Raw genomic sequence first — 20,169 nt, forward strand, 5'->3', positions numbered from 1 at the left:
ACTTTACAACAAAGACATCTAGGAGACACCATCTGATACAGTTTGGCTGTATCCCCACCCAAATCTCATCTTGAATTGTAGCTCCCATAATTCCCACGTGTTATGGGAGGGACCCAGTGGGAGGTAATTGAATCATGAAGGTGGTTTCCCCCATACTGTTCTTGTGGTAGTGAATAAGTCTCAGGAGATCTGATGGTTTTATCAGGGAAAACTGCTTTTGCTTGATTTTCATTCTCTCTCTTGCCTGCCACCATGTAAGATGTGCCTTTTGCCTTCTGCCATGATTGTGAGGTCTCTCCAGCCATGTGGAACTGTGAGTCCATTAAACCTTTTTTTCTTTATAAATTACCCAGTCTCAGGTAATTGAAGGACACATGAAGGAAACATGAAAACTAAGTGGACAAGTTATTCTTTTTTTTTTTTTTTTTTTTTTTTTTTTTTTTTAACTTTATTTATTATTATTATACTTTAAGTTGTAGGGTACATGTGCATAACGTGCAGGTTTGTTACATATGTATACTTGTGCCATGTTGCTGTGCTGCACCCATCAACTCGTCATTTACATCAGGTATAACTCCCAATGCAATCCCTCCCCCCTCCCCCCTCCCCATGATAGGTCCCGGTGTGTGATGTTCCCCTTCCTGAGTCCGAGTGATCTCATTGTTCAGTTCCCACCTATGAGTGAGAACATGCGGTGTTTGGTTTTCTGTTCTTGTGATAGTTTGCTAAGAATGATGGATTCCAGCTGCATCCAAGTCCCTACAAAGGACTCAAACTCATCCTTTTTTATGGCTGCATAGTATTCCATGGTGTATATGTGCCACATTTTCTTAATCCAATCTGTCACTGATGGACATTTGGGTTGATTCCAAGTCTTTGCTATTGTGAATAGTGCTGCAATAAACATACGTGTGCATGTGTCTTTATAGCAGCATGATTTATAATCCTTTGGGTATATACCCAGTAATGGGATGGCTGGGTCATATGGTACATCTAGTTCTAGATCCTTGAGGAATCGCCATACTGTTTTCCATAATGGTTGAACTAGTTTACAATCCCACCAACAGTGTAAAAGTGTTCCTATTTCTCCACATCCTCTCCAGCACCTGTTGTTTCCTGACTTTTTAATGATTGCCATTCTAACTGGTGTGAGATGGTATCTCATTGTGGTTTTGATTTGCATTTCTCTGATGGCCAGTGATGATGAGCATTTTTTCATGTGTCTGTTGGCTGTATGAATGTCTTCTTTTGAGAAATGTCTGTTCATGTCCTTTGCCCACTTTTTGATGGGGTTGTTTGTTTTTTTCTTGTAAATTTGTTTGAGTTCTTTGTAGGTTCTGGATATTAGCCCTTTGTCAGATGAGTAGATTGCAAAAATTTTCTCCCATTCTGTAGGTTGCCTGTTCACTCTGATGGTAGTGTCTTTTGCTGTGCAGAAGCTCTTTAGTTTAATGAGATCCCATTTGTCAATTTTGGCTTTTGCTGCCGTTGCTTTTGGTGTTTTAGACATGAAATCTTTGCCCATGCCTATGTCCTGAATGGTACTACCTAGGTTTTCCTCTAGGATTTTTATGGTATTAGGTCTAACATTTAAGTCTCTAATCCATCTTGAATTAATTTTCGTATAAGGAGTAAGGAAAGGATCCAGTTTCAGCTTTCTACTTATGGCTAGCCAATTTTCCCAGCACCATTTATTAAATAGGGAATCCTTTCCCCATTTCTTGTTTCTCTCAGGTTTGTCAAAGATCAAATGGCTGTAGATGTGTGGTATTATTTCTGAGGACTCTGTTCTGTTCCATTGGTCTATATCTCTGTTTTGGTACCAATACCATGCTGTTTTGGTTACTGTAGCCTTGTAGTATAGTTTGAAGTCAGGTAGCATGATGCCTCCAGCTTTGTTCTTTTGACTTAGGATTGTCTTGGAGATGCGGGCTCTTTTTTGGTTCCATATGAACTTTAAAGCAGTTTTTTCCAATTCTGTGAAGAAACTCATTGGTAGCTTGATGGGGATGGCATTGAATCTATAAATTACCTTGGGCAGTATGGCCATTTTCACAATATTGATTCTTCCTATCCATGAGCATGGTATGTTCTTCCATTTGTTTGTGTCCTCTTTGATTTCACTGAGCAGTGGTTTGTAGTTCTCCTTGAAGAGGTCCTTTACATCCCTTGTAAGTTGGATTCCTAGGTATTTTATTCTCTTTGAAGCAATTGTGAATGGAAGTTCATTCCTGATTTGGCTCTCTGTTTGTCTGTTACTGGTGTATAAGAATGCTTGTGATTTTTGCACATTAATTTTGTATCCTGAGACTTTGCTGAAGTTGCTTATCAGCTTAAGGAGATTTTGGGCTGAGACAATGGGGTTTTCTAAATATACAATCATGTCATCTGCAAACAGGGACAGTTTGACTTCTTCTTTTCCTATCTGAATACCCTTGATTTCTTTCTCTTGCCTGATTGCCCTAGCCAGAACTTCCAACACTATGTTGAATAGGAGTGGTGAGAGAGGGCATCCCTGTCTTGTGCCAGTTTTCAAAGGGAATTTTTCCAGTTTTTGCCCATTCAGTATGATATTGGCTGTGGGTTTGTCATAAATAGCTCTTATTATTTTGAGGTACGTTCCATCAATACCGAATTTATTGAGCGTTTTTAGCATGAAGGGCTGTTGAATTTTGTCAAAAGCCTTTTCTGCATCAATTGAGATAATCATGTGGTTCTTGTCTTTGGTTCTGTTTATATGCTGGATTATGTTTATTGATTTGCGAATGTTGAACCAGCCTTGCATCCCAGGGATGAAGCCCACTTGATCATGGTGGATAAGCTTTTTGATGTGTTGCTGAATCCGGTTTGCCAGTATTTTATTGAGGATTTTTGCATCGATGTTCATCAGGGATATTGGTCTAAAATTCTCTTTTTTTGTTGTGTCTCTGCCAGGCTTTGGTATCAGGATGATGTTGGCCTCATAAAATGAGTTAGGGAGGATTCCCTCTTTTTCTATTGATTGGAATAGTTTCAGAAGGAATGGTACCAACTCCTCTTTGTACCTCTGGTAGAATTCAGCTGTGAATCCATCTGGTCCTGGACTTTTTTTGGTTGGTAGGCTATTAATTGTTGCCTCAATTTCAGAGCCTGCTATTGGTCTATTCAGGGATTCAACTTCTTCCTGGTTTAGTCTTGGAAGAGTGTAAGTGTCCAGGAAATTATCCATTTCTTCTAGATTTTCCAGTTTATTTGCGTAGAGGTGTTTATAGTATTCTCTGATGGTAGTTTGTATTTCTGTGGGGTCGGTGGTGATATCCCCTTGATCATTTTTAATTGCGTCGATTTGATTCTTCTCTCTTTTCTTCTTTATTAGTCTGGCTAGTGGTCTGTCAATTTTGTTGATCTTTTCAAAAAACCAACTCCTGGATTCATTGATTTTTTGGAGGGTTTTTTGTGTCTCTATCTCCTTCAGTTCTGCTCTGATCTTAGTTATTTCTTGCCTTCTGCTAGCTTTCGAATGTGTTTGCTCTTGCTTCTCTAGTTCTTTTAATTGCGATGTTAGAGTGTCAATTTTACATCTTTCCTGCTTTCTCTTGTGGGCATTTAGTGCTATAAATTTCCCTCTACACACTGCTTTAAATGTGTCCCAGAGATTCTGGTATGTTGTATCTTTGTTCTCATTGGTTTCAAAGAACATCTTTATTTCTGCCTTCATTTCGTTATGTACCCAGTAGTCATTCAGGAGCAGGTTGTTCAGTTTCCATGTAGTTGAGCGGTTTTGAGTGAGTTTCTTAGTCCTGAGTTCTAGTTTGATTGCACTGTGGTCTGAGAGACAGTTTGTTATAATTTCTGTTCTTGTACATTTGCTGAGGAGTGCTTTACTTCCAATTACGTGGTCAATTTTGGAGTAAGTATGATGTGGTGCTGAGAAGAATGTATATTCTGTTGATTTGGGGTGGAGAGTTCTATAGATGTCTATTAGGTCTGCTTGCTGCAGAGATGAGTTCAATTCCTGGATATCCTTGTTAACTTTCTGTCTCGTTGATCTGTCTAATGTTGACAGTGGAGTGTTGAAGTCTCCCATTATTATTGTATGGGAGTCTAAGTCTCTTTGTAAGTCTCTAAGGACTTGCTTTATGAATCTGGGTGCTCCTGTATTGGGTGCATATATATTTAGGATAGTTAGCTCTTCCTGTTGAATTGATCCCTTTACCATTATGTAATGGCCTTCTTTGTCTCTTTTGATCTTTGATGGTTTAAAGTCTGTTTTATCAGAGACTAGTATTGCAACCCCTGCTTTTTTTTGTTCTCCATTTGCTTGGTAAATCTTCCTCCATCCCTTTATTTTGAGCCTATGTATGTCTCTGCGTGTGAGATGGGTCTCCTGAATACAGCAGACTGATGGGTCTTGACTCTTTATCCAGTTTGCCAGTCTGTGTCTTTTAATTGGAGCATTTAGTCCATTTACATTTAAGGTTAAGATTGTTATGTGTGAACTTGATCCTGCCATTATGATATTAACTGGTTATTTTGCTCGTTAGTTGATGCAGTTTCTTCCTAGCCTCAATGGTCTTTACATTTTGGCATGTTTTTGCAATGGCTGGTACCGGTTGTTCCTTTCCATGTTTAGTGCTTCCTTCAGGATCTCTTGTAAGGCAGGCCTAGTGGTGACAAAATCTCTAAGCATTTGCTTATCTGTAAAGGATTTTATTTCTCCTTCACTTATGAAACTTAGTTTGGCTGGATATGAAATTCTGGGTTTAAAATTCTTTTCTTTAAGAATGTTGAATATTGGCCCCCACTCTCTTCTGGCTTGTAGAGTTTCTGCTGAGAGATCTGCTGTTAGTCTGATGGGCTTCCCTTTGTGGGTAACCCGACCTTTCTCTCTGGCTGCCCTTAAGATTTTTTCCTTCATTTCAACTTTGGTGAATCTGGCAATTATGTGTCTTGGAGTTGCTCTTCTTGAGGAGTATCTTTGTGGCGTTCTCTGTATTTCCTGGATTTGAATGTTGGCCTGCCCTACTAGGTTGGGGAAGTTCTCCTGGATGATATCCTGAAGAGTGTTTTCCAACTTGGTTCCATTTTCCCCCTCACTTTCAGGCACCCCAATCAGACGTAGATTTGGTCTTTTTACATAATCCCATACTTCTTGCAGGCTTTGTTCATTTCTTTTTCTTCTTTTTTCCTTTGGTTTCTCTTCTCGCTTCATTTCATTCATTTGATCCTCAATCGCTGATACTCTTTCTTCCAGTTGATCGAGTCGGTTACTGAAGCTTGTGCATTTGTCACGTATTTCTCGTGTCATGGTTTTCATCTCTTTCATTTCGTTTAGGACCTTCTCTGCATTAATTACTCTAGCCATCAATTCTTCCACTTTTTTTTCAAGATTTTTAGTTTCTTTGCGCTGGGTATGTAATTCCTCCTTTAGCTCTGAGAAATTTGATGGACTGAAGCCTTCTTCTCTCATCTCATCAAAGTCATTCTCCGTCCAGCTTTGATCCATTGCTGGCGATGAGCTGCGCTCCTTTGCCGGGGGAGATGCGCTCTTATTTTTGGAATTTCCAGCTTTTCTGCCCTGCTTTTTCCCCATCTTTGTGGTTTTATCTGCCTCTGGTCTTTGATGATGGTGATGTACTGATGGGGTTTTGGTGTAGGTGTCCTTCCTGTTTGATAGTTTTCCTTCTAACAGTCAGGACCCTCAGCTGTAGGTCTGTTGGAGATTGCTTGAGGTCCACTCCAGACCCTGTTTGCCTGGGTATCAGCAGCAGAGGCTGCAGAAGATAGAATATTTCTGAACAGCGAGTGTACCTGTCTGATTCTTGCTTTGGAAGCTTCCTCTCAGGGGTGTACTCCACCCTATGAGGTGTGGGGTGTCAGACTGCCCCTAGTGGGGGATGTCTCCCAGTTAGGCTACTCAGGGGTCAGGGACCCGCTTGAGCAGGGAGTCTGTCCCTTCTCAGATCTCAACCTCCGTGTTGGGAGATCCACTGCTCTCTTCAAAGCTGTCAGACAGAGTCGTTTGCGTCTGTGCAGAGGTGTCTGTGTGTCTTAGTTTACTGTGCCCTGTCCCCAGAGGTGGAGTCTACAGAGACAGGCAGGTTTCCTTGAGCTGCTGTGAGCTCCACCCAGTTCGAGCTTCCCAGCAGCTTTGTTTACCTACTTAAGCCTCAGCAATGGCGGGCGCCCCTCCCCCAGCCTCGCTGCTGCCTTGCCGGTAGATCACAGACTGCTGCGCTAGCAACGAGGGAGGCTCCGTGGGTGTGGGACCCTCCCGGCCAGGTGTGGGATATGATCTCCTGGTGTGCCTGTTTCCTAAAGCGCAGTATTGGGGTGGGAGTTACCCGATTTTCCAGGTGGTGTGTGTCTCAGTTCCCCTGGCTAGGAAAAGGGACTCCCTTCCCCCTTGCGCTTCCCGGGTGAGGCAATGCCTCGCCTTGCTTCAGCTCTCGCTGGTCGGGCTGCAGCAGCTGACCAGCTCCGATCGTCCGGCACTCCCCAGTGAGATGAACCCAGTACCTCAGTTGAAAATGCAGAAATCACCGGTCTTCTGTGTCGCTCGCGCTGGGAGTTGGAGACTGGAGCTGCTCCTATTCGGCCATCTTGCTCCGCCCATCGACAAGTTATTCTTGAATGGATTGAGTGGTTAATAATAAAGCCAAGTTTGTGAAAATGAAAGCTTGTCTCATTTTCTTTATTGTGGTTGAATCCAATTTAAATTAAAATATGAAATGCTTAACAATCATAAAATCAATATTTGCTGTGGTAAACAAAAGAGATCTACACTAGTATTTACAACTTTTTAATTTGTTTAAAAAGGAAGCAATATAACCATTTTAACACACATTTAAACCTTTTGCCTCTAGGAGATATATCAGTTAACACACAATATTCAAGGAAATCAGTGCTGTATAGATATTTTTGGTCTATTAAGGTGCAATTTATAATACAGAACCAACACAACATTGCAGCAGAAACCATAAGTTACAAAGCAGTAACTCTCACAGACAGTAATTAGAACCCCTGTCCTACATGCCCCTCCAGATATAGCAACTTACATTCCTCGAGAAAATAGGTTCTTTCTCTGACTGGGATACTTCACAGGTCTTTCCAAACTAAAGAAACACTTTTCCACTCAACACTGGCTTTCAGAAACCATTAGAACTTTTAGTTTTACAAGTTACAATTAATTAGTATTCCTTTAAAAAGAAACTATTTTCAAAAGATAATGTATTTTACTTGTTATATTAACTTACAGTACATTTGATTTCAAGCAGAGAGATAATTACCAAAGACAGCAAATAAAATTTTTTTAAATATTTGATTCATTAAATAATTGCTACAGATCAATCTTCTAAAAGCCTTAAACTAGACACAGAGGGGAAAAGAACATTGACCAAAGTATTAGCTTCACTCTTCAGGAGCTCACCTTATGCAACAGTATCCATCACTGTTACACAATTTACTGATATTCAGTTACTCTATCAACATTGCAGGATAAGGTTAATTATTAAAATCTACATTCAAGCCAGGCGTGGTGGCTCACGCCTGTAATTCCAGCAACTTGAGAGGCCGAGGCAGGTAGATCACTTGAGGTCAGGAGTTTGAGACCAAACTGGCCAACACTGCAAAACCCCATCTCTACTAAAAATACAAAAATTAGCCAGGTGTGGTGGCAGGTGCCTGTCATCCCAGCCACTAAAGAGGCTGAGGCAGGAGAATCATTTGAACCCGGGAGGTGGAGGTTGCAGTGAGCCGAGATCATGCCACTATACTCCAGCCTCGGTGACAGAGTAAGACTCAGTCAAAAAAAAAAAAAAAAAAAAAACTACATCCAGAGGAAGAGAGATATAAGAAACAAATCATCAAAATCAAGGGAACTCAGGTAAACTTATGTTAGAAGATGACAAAAGTATAGCATGTGTTCAAGTCTTAAATGTGGTTATTAAGTTAATGCTTAGTGTCTCTCCGTTTGTACCAGAAAGAGCAAAAGAAACACTACTCTTATCCCCCACCAAAAACAAACCAAAAAAAAATAATAATAATAGGTTAAAATTAAGATCAAGCTCCAACTGACAAAATTAAGAGATGGAGGGACGTGCATAAAAGGAAAAGTGAGTTTTGCCATGGAAATGGGTTGAAGGGCTTAGGGACCCATTATATATTTATAGGAGACTGAAGTAATTTTTTCCACAAATTGACAGAATAATGACCCACACAAGACTGCGTCCTGCTTTGCTGCCAAAACACCAGGCAAAAACGGGCAAGGTGTTCATCATGCCTGAGGGCAGCTGTGACTGCACTGGTACTATGTTATATGTTAGTTTCAAACCATGTTAATGTCATAAACTGGCAGGCATTGCATTTTGTCAACTATCAGCCAGTTCATTATTAACATTACTGAGTGAATATTATATATGGTATAATTCATTACAGTGTAAATAGCCATTTATACCCTGAGGAATTCCTCACCAAGACCATAAGGAATATTTTTGATCAGTGGAGGAGACACATTAAGTAGCTTTATCCCATTGCCCTTAACTCTTATATTGTGCATTTTATTAAAGGTATCATGCAATGAGAGTTAGCAACATAATCACTGCAAAAATTATCCTTATAGGAAAACATAATCTACTTTTTATGAATTGGAATAACAACAAAATATTAAGCAGAATCACTTGTTTCAAAAAAAAGTATCACAATCCTATCATTTGAGATGTAAGTTTCCACCTAACATCACTGAGAGCTGTGACTAATTCAGTCTCTACGGCAAGGTAAAATTTTTAATACATTCTGAAGTTTGCAATGTTAACCATATTTTCATGCAGGTTGAAGTAGACATATTTCATGGCTTTTAATATATGTCAAACAATGCTTACTGTGAATATCCGTGAGTGCAAATATGAGACAGTAAGTTAGTAAAGAGATCTAAGCCAGCTGGGCTTGATGGCCCAGGCCTGAAATCCTAGCACTTTGAGAGGCCAAGGCAGGAGGCTCACTTGAAGCCAGGAGCTGGAGACCAGCCTGGGCAACATAGCAGGACTCCATTTCTAAAAAAAAAAAAAAAAAAATTAGCCAGGCAAGCTGGGTCCTACGTACTCTGGAGGCTGAGGTGGGAGGATCACTTGAGTCCAGGAGTTGGTAACTACAATTAGCCAAGACGGTACCACTGCACTCCAGCCTGGGTGACAGAGTGAGACCCTATCACTAAAAAAATTACAAAGAGAGAGAGAGAGAGATCTGGTGTTCTTTGTGACACTGAAGCTCATAGTAAAATGGTTCCTATAAATTAGAATTCTACAAAGGAGTTGTTGGCAGAGACTTTTGTGTTGTGTTTTGTTTTGTTTCATTGTCTCTCCACAGCCATGTTTGGGGGAGTTCATTGGTGACAATTTTTAACGGAAAGAGGCTCTCACTTTGCGGCCCTTCAGAGGCTGCGGTGGGCGGTGATTGCTCACCAGAAAAGCTGCTGCTTCACCCTCCGCTGTGCACAGGAGACTGCGGAATTTGGCCAGCTGTAGAAGAAGAAAAGAGTTAGCTTCAGCATAGAAATTCCCACCAATATTAATGAATTACCCTGCATAAAGAATTAAGATATATTTATAACCAGGAACAAAAAATATTGCAACGAAATTTTTCTGTTATATGTCATATATAATAAAGAAACTCTTTTGCTAAATTCTCATCGCTCTACAAATACCTACAGGTTCCAAAATTAAATGTATAAGCATTTTTAAGTTGATGATCAAAGTAACAAGAGGAAACATCTAGAGTGTGGTTTAAAGAGTAAATATCTAGAAATCAGAGAATGTTTTTCAATGTTTTTCAATCTGTAAACACACACATTTTATGACAAAAATGAACTCAACTATATATGCTCTTTTGAAACCTAATTTTTTCACTTGGTATATATACTAGCCATTTTTGCATGACAATAAATATCAACCTACATCACTATTTTTTATTGCTGAAAACTTTTCTATTATAAATATGTTTTATAAATTTTTAACAATCCCTTGGTGGTTTAATATTATTTATTAAAAGTTAGTACAGGCCTAAAGTGAAGTTGGAAAAATTAAAACTAATTTTATCTTCTCAAAAATATGCACCAAAATTATATTGTCAATTAATAAAAGTAAATCTTTGGTGTTTGTTTTATTTTGATGAAGACAAATTAGGAATGAGAACCTACAGTCTCTAAACTTTGTTAACCATCTAATCTCAGAGTCAAGCAAATTCAGACTAGGGACACATCCTTTAGGTTTTCATCAAATACCTGATGCCTAAAATGTTTCTTATACAGTACTAACCAGGATGGGGGGCAGAGGGGAGGGAGGGCCTTTATAAGAAATAGGCAACAGTTTGTAACTATGCTCTAAGGCAATAGGATCAACCATCATATATACAAGCAACCATGTTTTCCACATGTGGTATTTTGAGGGCTTTATTTGTTTGTTTGCTTGTTTTTTGAGACAGAGTCTTGCTCTGTCGCCTAGGCTGGAGTGCAACGGCACAATCTCAGCGCACTGCAACCTAAGCCTCCCAGGTTCAGGCAATTCTCCTGCTTCAGCCTCCCATGTAGCCGGGACTACAGGCACGTGCCACCACGCCCAGCTAATTTTTGTAGTTTTAGTGGAGATGGGGTTTCACCATGTTGGCCAGGATGGTCTCGATCTCTTGACCTCATGATCTGCCCTCCTCAGCCTCCCAAAGTGCTGGGATTACAGGCAGGAGCCACCACACCCAGCCATTTTGAGGTTTTTTTGTTTCGTTTTGTTTTTAAGTACAGATATGGGAAGGAGACAAATGTTTACAACATACTATTACTCATGTTTCAATAGACCAGATCATTATAGCTAAAACCACATGAGGCTTAAGAGAATCTCTGGTCAAGTAGCAGAGGCTAACAGCAGGGGCTAACCTCTGAGACCATAGGAAAGACACCTAGTCTTCTGCAGATCATGACGATCCAGGTCTGTCTGGAGTGGTCATTCCAGGTGGCTGTGCAGGAATTCTGAGTCCTGAATTAAAGCATGGGTCCACAGGCTTCATCAAGCAACCTGCCTCCACAGTGATACTGCTGATTCCTCCGAAGAGGTTGGCTTTATTTTTCTCCCACAACCCCAGCTCCTGCCCCTGTTCAATCCCTCTGGAAGTTGATCATGGCTCCCTGCCCCAGCAGCACTCTCAGCTCACCAGTCTAGAACTGGATCCGACTTCAGCTCCTTCTCTGAACAGCCTGTGTATTTTGGTAAGAGTTCCTAGACCTGTTCTGATGTCTTGCCAAACCCCTTCCCCTTATAACTGGGTCTCACAATCATTTGGCCCAGCTAGGTCAACCCTGTATTTGCCAGTCCCCATTCAGATTTGCTTCTCTTGGCTCTAGGTGTCCTCTACTACTGCCCTGGCCTTAAAATGCACATCCCTGGCTGGTTCCCACTGGTCTTATCCCTTTATGTGGTTCCAGGCTTTATCCAGGCAGGCAACAAAGCTGCCCCCTGTCACTGAGGCTGACTCAGTACCTACAGGTTCCCAGTAGAAATGTTCCCAGTTCAGCCTTGAGGCTGAAGCAGGTATGACCTGTTTTGCTGGTTTCCTTGACTCTAATACTGAAATTCTAATTTCATTGTGTAGCAACTCCAATAAGCTGAAATATTCTTCTTCTATGATTCTGTAAACAGCTTTATGTCACTCTTATGCTCAAACCTCTTTGATAGCACTCGACTTGCCTGCCAAAATTGAGTAATAATAAAAATAAGTTCTGTTACGGAAAATGATGGACTAGGCACTGTGTTAAGTGCTTTACATTACCTCAGTTAATCTCCAAAATATCCTTATCAATAATATATAATTATTCCATTTTACAGATGAGAAACTTGAGGGGTAGCTGAGAAGTTTCAATAAATAAGCCATCTTGACAAGCCATGCACAAACCACAGAGAAACTTGTTTTCTGTTTCCCCATTTTCCCCTATCCTTTTAATTTACATTTTATTATGTAAATATTCAAAAGGACACAAAGGTAGAAAAAGCAACATCATAAATCACCAGGAATCCATGACCTAGCTTCAACAATCATCGACATACAGCCAATTTTTCCATCCATTCTCCCACCAAAGCTCTCTTTGCATTTGCCATCCTACCCAAACTAGGCTATTTTTAAGCAAATTCCAAACATCATATCATTTTAGTGTAAACATTTCCAAATACATCCCTATAATACATCACATTTCTAACATTTTTATAGGTACCCAAAACAAATGTGCCAGCATGGCTTCCAAGCCCCTTGACCACCCAGTTCTAACTAACCTTCCTAGATGGATCTATTATGTCCACACGCATGTCTCACTCTAAGCCAGTTTTGGGAGGGGTGGTCCCAAAGCATCTGAATGAAAATACTTTGAGTTAATTCTTAAAAATTCAGATCCCTGGACCCTACCCCAAATTTGTGAATTGGAATTTCTAATAAGGTCCAAGGATTCACTTTTTTCTTTCTTTCTTTCTTTTTTTAAGATAGAGTCTCGCTCTGTCACTCAGGTTGGATTGCAGTGGCATAATCTCGACTCACTGCAACCTCCACCACCTGGCATCAAGCAATTCTCATGCCTCAGCCTCCGGAGTAGCTGGGGTTACAGGCAGGCGCTACCACACCAATTTTTTTTTTTTTTTTTTTTTAAGTGGAGACAGGGTTTTGCCATGTTGGCCAGGCTGGTCTTGAACTCCTGGTCTCAAGTGATCCTCCCGCCTCAGCCTTTCAAAGTGCTGGGAGAAAGATTCTCCCCAGGGCCTGAAAGCTTAAGGGAATGAATAATTCCTCCCTCCTCAGGCCCAGTCCCAAGGCGCAAGGCCACTTGCTGCAGCAGTGTGTGTCAGCAAGATAGCAGAAGCAGGAAATGAGCTGGCTGGAAGACACCCCTGAAGATCCAGAGGGAGGCCGTATGGGTATATGCAGCGGTCACATCAGACTGGGACACTTCCTGTTTACAGAGGACTATAGAGTCCCTCCCCCATCCTCACGTGGGGATGACGCCATTTTAGGCCTCCCCCCATCTGCACCCAGGCGCTCATTACAACATCGTGTTGCTCCACACCGCCTCGTGTTGTCTGTCTGTTGGTGCGCTCTCAGGGTTCAAACCGATACACAAGCCTTGCATCTAGTATCAGTACCCGCCCTACTGTCCACGGCAGACCCTCCGAGCTGCCATGAGTGTTATCTATCAGTCTTTCCACTATGGAGGAAAAATACAACAATCCTTTACTTACCATACTCATACAGAAAAATCCTGTTATGGAATCTTAATCGAGGAATGTGTTGAGTCAGGGAAAAGTTACTATAAAGTAAAAAATCTAGGAGTATCTGGCAGTCGTAATGGGACTACATGTCCAAAAGGTAAGCAGTGGCTTTGCTTCACCAAAATTGGACAATGGGGAGCAAACACTCAAGTGCTAGATGATATAAAGAGAGAACAGATTACAGCCAAACAAAAGCCAACAGCCCCCCTCCAAAATTACCCGTGGCATTTCCATCCCTTTATATAAAACTACAAGCAGACATATCCCATCCTAAGCCAGGAAAGAACCTGTTTGTAGATCTAGGAGAACTCATCGCCCTTACCATGAATGTGTGCAATCACTGGGTATGCGGGGGAGCCCATGTGAGTGAACAGTGGCCACGGTATGGAATAGACTCTATTCCCCCTTACTTACTAGCATCCCAAAACTCCAGCCTCACTTTCACTCCTCAGGAATGCCCACAGTCCTGGACACGTCTAGTAACAGGGACGATGTGCATATCCCGCAGGTGGAATAAAACCCATCACGCCATAGGTGAAAGCCCCTGTCACCAAACCCTAACAGTCAATGCCTCCACAGCAGAGTGGTAGCCAAAATTACCCCACGGAGCTTGGTCTCCTTCTAACTTAAGCTACCTCAATTATGTCTTGCCAAAAAAGGCCTGGTACTGTACCAACACCATTAACCCTTATGCCGCATACCCCAGCCTAAGTGCACTATGGGACAATCCTATTAACACCAGCCTACAACAGATTGCCCCTGATGGATTCTTTTGGATATGTGGAACCCAGGCATACTCATGGCTACCTTATCACTGGCAAGGTACTTGCTTCCTAGGCACAATTAAACCTGGATTCTTTTTTACCTCCAAAGCAGGCGGGCAACACCCTCGGAGTCCCTGTGTATGATAACCTAACCAGAGAAAAATGATCCTTGGAGGTAGGAGGGAGGACAAGTGGCCTCCACAACGGATCATCAAATATTACGGCCCTGCCACTTGGGCTGAGGATGGTCCATGGGGTTATTGCACTCCCATATATATGCTAAATAGAACAATTAGACTACAAGCTGTTCTAGAGATAATCACTAACCAAACCGCCTCAGCCCTAGAAATGCTCTCACAACAAAACCAAATGCGCGCAGCAGTTTATCAAAACAGGCTAGCACTAAACTACTTATTAGCAGAAGAGGGTGGGATGTATGGTAAGTTTAATATCTATAATTGCTGTCTTAACATAGACAATCATGGAAAAGTGGTTCTAGAAATCGCTTCAAACATCAGAAAAGAAGCCCATGTATCAGTCCAAACCTGGAAGGGATGGGACCCAACAAACCTTCTAGGAGGGTGGTTCTCTTATTTAGGAGGATTTAAAACACTGGTAGGGACAGCAATCTTCATCATTGGGAGCCTCCTGTTTCTCCCTGTGTTATCCCACTAATAATAAAAGCATTAAAACTCTTGTTGAAACTACAGTTAGCCTCCAGGACAATCCAGACGATGCTCCTGCTACAACGACACGATGGATACCAACTCGTCTCTCAAGAATACCCCCAAATTAAGTTTTTCTTTTTCCAAGGTGCCCATGCCACCCTATGTCACTCCTGAAGTAGTTACTGAGAAAGTCATCCCTTTTCCCTTTTCTATAACCAAACAGACAGGAATGAAAGATTCTCCCGGGGACCTGAAAGCTCGGCAGGGGGTGAACAACTCCTCCCTCCTCAGGCTGAGTCCCAAGGCACAAGGCCACTGACGCCAGCAGCATGCGTCAGCAAGATAGCAGAAGCAGAAAGAGAGCTGGCTGGAAGACACATATCCCCTGAAGACCGAGAGAGAGAGGCCATCCGGGTACCACATAGCAGTTACATCAGACTGAGATACTTCCTGTTTACAGGAGACTATAAAACCCCCGCCTGCCCTGTCCTCACTTGGGACTGACGCCATTTTAGGCCTCAGCCCGTCTGCACCCAGGCGCTCATTAAAACAACGTGTTGCTCCACAGCGCCTCGTGTTGTCTGTTGGCCCGCTCTCGGGGTTCGAATGGATACAAGAGCCTTACATCCCCGGATGCAGACGGGTTGAGGCCTATGGCTTCAGCCCCAAGTGAGGACGGGGCAGGGGTTTTATAGTCCTCTGTAAACAGGAAGTGTCCCAGTCTGAAGTAACTGCTACGTAGTACCCAGATGGCCTCCCTCTCGGTCTTCAGCGGGTATGTGTCTTCCGGCCAGCTCTATTCCTGCTTCTGCTATCTTGCTGACGCATGCTGCTGGTGCAAATGCCCTTGCACCTTGGGACCGGGCCTGAGGAGGTAGGAGTTATTCATTCCTTTAAACTTTCAGGCCCTCGGGAGAATCTTTCACTGGGATTACAGGGGTGAGCCATGCGCCCAGCCTGAGAAAGAGCTGTTATCCAGACTATATAAAGGACTCTTGCAAACAACTCAATGTTAAAATGGACAGATGATTTGAACAGATACTTAACAAAAGGAAATACATACATAGCCATTAAGCATATAAAAAATTTTCAAAATCAGTGGTCATTAGATAAATGCAAATTAAAATCACACATACCCACTAGAATACCTAAAGTTAGAAAAATTGACAATGCCAAATGCTTGCAGGGGTATGAAGCAACCAGAAATCTCATACATTGCTGGTGGGAATTTAATATGACACAGCCACTTTAGAAAATAATATAGTAGTACTTTACTCAGCCGGGCACAGTGGCTCATGCCTGTAATCCCAGCACTTTGGGAGGCTGAGGCGGGCAAATCACTTGAGGTCAGGAGTTCGAGACCAGCCTGGCTAACATGGTGAAACCCTGTCTCTACTAAAAATACAAAAATTAGCTGGGTGTGGTGGCGAGTGCCTGTAATCACAGCTACTCAGGAGGCTGAGGCAGGAGAATTGCTTGAACCCGGGAGGTGGTGGTTGCAGTGAACCAAGATCACACCACTGCACTCCAGCCTGGGCAACAAAGCGAGACTCCTTCAGAAAAAAAAAAAAAAAAAGAAAAAGAAAACAATATAATAGTACTTTACAAAATTAAGCAAACATGACCTAGTAATTCCAGTCCTAGGTATTGACACAAGACACATAAAAATGTGTGCACACAAAAGTGTGCAAATTATTCCTAATATCCATATATGGATTGCCATTATTCATAATGGCCAAAAATTAAAAGCAAACCAAATGTCCATCAACTGTGAAATATATTTTTAAAATATAATATATCCATACCATGGAATATTACACAGTAATAAAAATTAATGAAATGGGTCAGGTACCATGGGTCACACCTATAATCCCAACACTTTGGGAGGCCAAGATGGGTAGATCACTTGAGGCCAGGAGTTCAAGACCAGCCTGGCCAACATTGTGAAACCCCATCTCTACTAAAAATACAAAAATTGGCTGGGCGTGGTGGTGAGTGCTTGTAGTTCCAGCTACTCAGGAGGCTAAGACAGCAGAATCACTTGAACCTGGGAGGTGGAGGTTGCAGTGAGCCAATATCACGCCACTGCACTCCAGCCTGGGCAGCAGGGCCAGACTCTGTCTCTAAGAAAAAAATAAAATAAAATAAAATGGATGAATCTTAAAAAGATTATACCAGTAAAAGAATTCAAACACAAAAATCTATTGTATGACTCATTTAAATAAAATTCTAGAAAAAGTAAAATTCTAGCGACAGCACATCAGTTGTTGCCTAGGACTATAGTGAAGAAGGTGAAGGACTGCAAGAGAGCACCAGAAAATTTTTGGCTGAGATCTCTATCTTTTATTTATTTATTTTGAGATGGAGTCTTGCTCTGTCACCCAGGCTGGAGTGCAGCGGTGCAATCTGGGCTCACTGCAACCTTGCCTCCCGGGTTCAAGCGATTCTCCTGCCTCAGCCTCCTGAGTAGCTGGGATTATAGGCGTACACCACCACACGTGGCTAATTTTTGTATTTTTAGTAGAGACAGGGTTTTACCATGTTGACCAGGCTGGTCTCGAACTCCAGACCTTAGGAGATTCACCCGCCTTGGCCTCCCAAAATGCTAGGATTAGAGGTGTGAGCCACAGTGGTGGTTGAGAACTACATCTTGACTGCAGTAGTTGTAGCATGTCTATATACAGTTACCAAAATCAGCAACCACACACTTAAAATTCATGAGTTTCACTGCATGCAAATAATATCATAATAAAAAATAGTTATTTTTCTTTAAAAGGAGAGTAGAAACAAAGCCAAGTATTTTGCATATTGAATTTCAGCTAAGTAACCCAATGTTGATGATTTAAGATAACCCAAAGAGACTTGGCAAGAGAAGTTGGCCCTCCAGAGAAAACGACAGATTTGTCTTCAAAAGGATCAGAAAATAGTACATTTATCTGCTCACTGGCATGGCAGTTAAGAATTTAGTCCTCAATGAGTGACTCTGAGAGAGAAAAATGGACTTAAATCAAGAAAAAGAAAATGAAAAACATCTGATTTGCCCCTTAGGTCAAACTGTAACTTGACAGGAAACTGTGGAGAAAACCCTAGGAAAAAATCCGGACAACACTACACTTAATATTCATATCTCCTTGGGCATTTCTTGATTGTGACAGTGTCTCAGACTTACCTTGTTTTTGATGACCTTGGCAGTTTTAATGACCTTGAGAATACTATTTTATAGAATGTCCCCTGACTGGATTTTGCCTGATATTTTTTCATGGTTAGACTGGGACTGAATTTTTTTTCTTTTGCTTTATTCTTTAACTTTTAAAACCACCACAATATCAGATTTTAATAAATTGAATTGTTACTCAAATAACTTTCTCAATTTGGTTAGAAACTAAAATATGTGAAAGTGTTGCTACTAGAGGAGATTTAAGTGGATGCTCCAAAGTGAATTAACAATCACTTCAGAGCTCTAAAACACAGCTATTATTTTATATACTGTTCTGCAGAAAAACCACATTAATAATAGTAATCCATTGAGCCTCAAATAAGACAAAGTAGTGAATCCACAGCTAGGCAGTCATAATTCCTAAACTTGCAGGTAGATATTTTTAATAAGGTTAACTTTATTATTTTTAAGGAACTAAACTATATATTTTGATATATTCTCCTCCAGATCACTGGTGGATTGAAAGCAAAAAATAAAACTAAACAAAAAGTTATTTTCCAAGTGGCTTTAAGAAATAACAGTCTCCTTGAAATATGATGGAAAATATGATTCCCTTATTAACCACCTTGATGTTATAGTTTATTCATTCTTAATATCATTCAGTTCAAATTTAATAAAGAAATATAAAAGTAAACCATTTAGCATGTGACAGGGAGAAAAATGAATTCCCTTATTAAGGACTCTGAATCAGTAACAGGTCATTTTTCTCATGATACAATGATAGAAAAATTCACAGGAGTTTTCATGTCAGTCAAGCTCTGGATTTCTACACAGACCTTTGTAAAATGTTTTAAAAAGTATACACACTAGGTTATTATTTGCCTTTAATCCTAAAAACAAGGTCAACAAGGAGAAACACCCAACAGAAAGAAGGATGTGTTCAATGCTTCAAGGGGAAATGCTGCCTGAAATGATCTCGGTAAAGGTGGGCCAGCTCTGGTATCATTAGAAGGAAAAATAAAGAGGTAGGCAGGTGGGCAAGCCCAGTACATGTGTACTTTATTAGCTGCAAAAATTACTAGACTATCACGCCTGTAATCCCAGCACTTTGGGAGGCTGAGGTGGGCAGATCATGAGGTCAGGAGATCGAGACCATCCTGGCTAACATGATGAAACCCTGTCTCTACTTAAAATACAAAGAATTAGCCGGGTGCGGTGGTGGGCGCCTGTAGTCCCAGCTACTCGGGAGGCTGAGGCAGGAGAATGTCGTGAACCCGGGAGGCGGAGCTTGCAGTGAGCCAAGATCGCGCCACTGCACTCCAGCCTGGGCAACAGAGTGAGACTCTGTTTCCAAAAAAAAAAAAAAAATTACTAGACTATGTTCATGATAAGATATTGCACCTAATTCAAAAAGAACAACAAAAACAAAACCAACGAAGAAGCACAGCATCCAAGAACACACAGCATCCACCCATCAGATTGGCCAGCCCCCTGGTTCAGCGCTCCAGGCACAGTTTTTGAACATTAAAGACTGGATATCCTGACTGGGCGCAGTGGCTCATGCCTGTAATCCTAGCACTTCGGGAGGCCGAAGCAAAAGGATCATTTGAGGCCAGAAGTGGATCACTTCAAGACCAGCCAGGGAAATAACGCAAGATCCTGTCTACACAAACTTTTTCAAAGCAATAAGCCAGTCATGGTGGCGTGCCACTGTAGTTCCAGCTACATGGGAGGCTGAGGCAGGAAGATGAACAGCTTGAGCCCAGGAGTTCAAGGTTGGGGTGAGGTATGGTTGCATCCACTCCACACCAGCCTGGTTGACAAACTGGATATCCTGAGTCTGGCAGACTCTTGGCCTACAGGGGAAGCTCCATAAGCATTTAACAGAAGAATGAGTGACTAGATGTCTACACAAAAAGAGCCTCCCCACAGCCTCTCTACAAATGCTTTAAGCATTAAGCCCCTCAGACAGCCCAACAAAAGTTTTTGTCAACAAATGCCAAAAGATCAACAATTCTTCCTCTCCCTCTCACTCCCCTCCCCTTTCTCTCTCTTTTCTCTAACACTTAAATGAGATCTACCCTCTTAACAAAAGAAAATTTTTTGAGACAAAAGTCTTGCTCTGGAATGCAGCAGCATGATCCTGATTCACTGCAGCATCTGCCTCTTGGGTTCAAGCAATCCTCCCACCTCAACCCCTCGAGTAGCTGGGACTACAGGCACGCACCACCACACCTGGCTAATTTTTGTATTTTTTGTAGAGACGGGGTTTTACCATGTTGCCCAGGCTGGTCTCAAACTCCAGGGCT

The 20,169-nt window shown here is 41.6% G+C and overlaps 1 protein-coding gene and 1 long non-coding RNA gene across 8 annotated transcripts in view; one reads left to right on the forward strand and one right to left on the reverse strand.

The window, feature by feature from the left end:
• Positions 1–20,169, reverse strand: part of LOC105477137 (carbonic anhydrase 13) — an 86,946-nt gene that overhangs the window by 42,766 nt on the left and 24,011 nt on the right. For 3 of the 5 annotated variants that reach the window (XR_011606918.1, XR_984493.2, XM_071068032.1), the window contains exon 7: positions 9,438–9,494. Coding sequence is in view for 3 of the 5 variants with exons in the window: in XM_071068032.1 (XP_070924133.1) it covers positions 9,438–9,494 (57 nt within the window). In the remaining 2 variants the exon portion in view is untranslated. The other 2 variants (XM_071068031.1, XM_011733521.2) reach the window with 2 other exon arrangements.
• The window catches only part of LOC105477136 (uncharacterized), a 32,644-nt gene continuing 27,790 nt past the window's right edge, over positions 15,316–20,169 (forward strand). For all 3 annotated transcript variants that reach the window (XR_011606920.1, XR_011606919.1, XR_984491.3), the window contains exon 1: positions 15,316–15,577. This is a non-coding gene — a long non-coding RNA (uncharacterized lncRNA). The remainder of the gene's footprint in view (positions 15,578–20,169) is intronic.

This window comes from Macaca nemestrina, chromosome 8 (assembly GCF_043159975.1).
Source record: "Macaca nemestrina isolate mMacNem1 chromosome 8, mMacNem.hap1, whole genome shotgun sequence".
Lineage (NCBI taxonomy): Eukaryota > Metazoa > Chordata > Mammalia > Primates > Cercopithecidae > Macaca > Macaca nemestrina.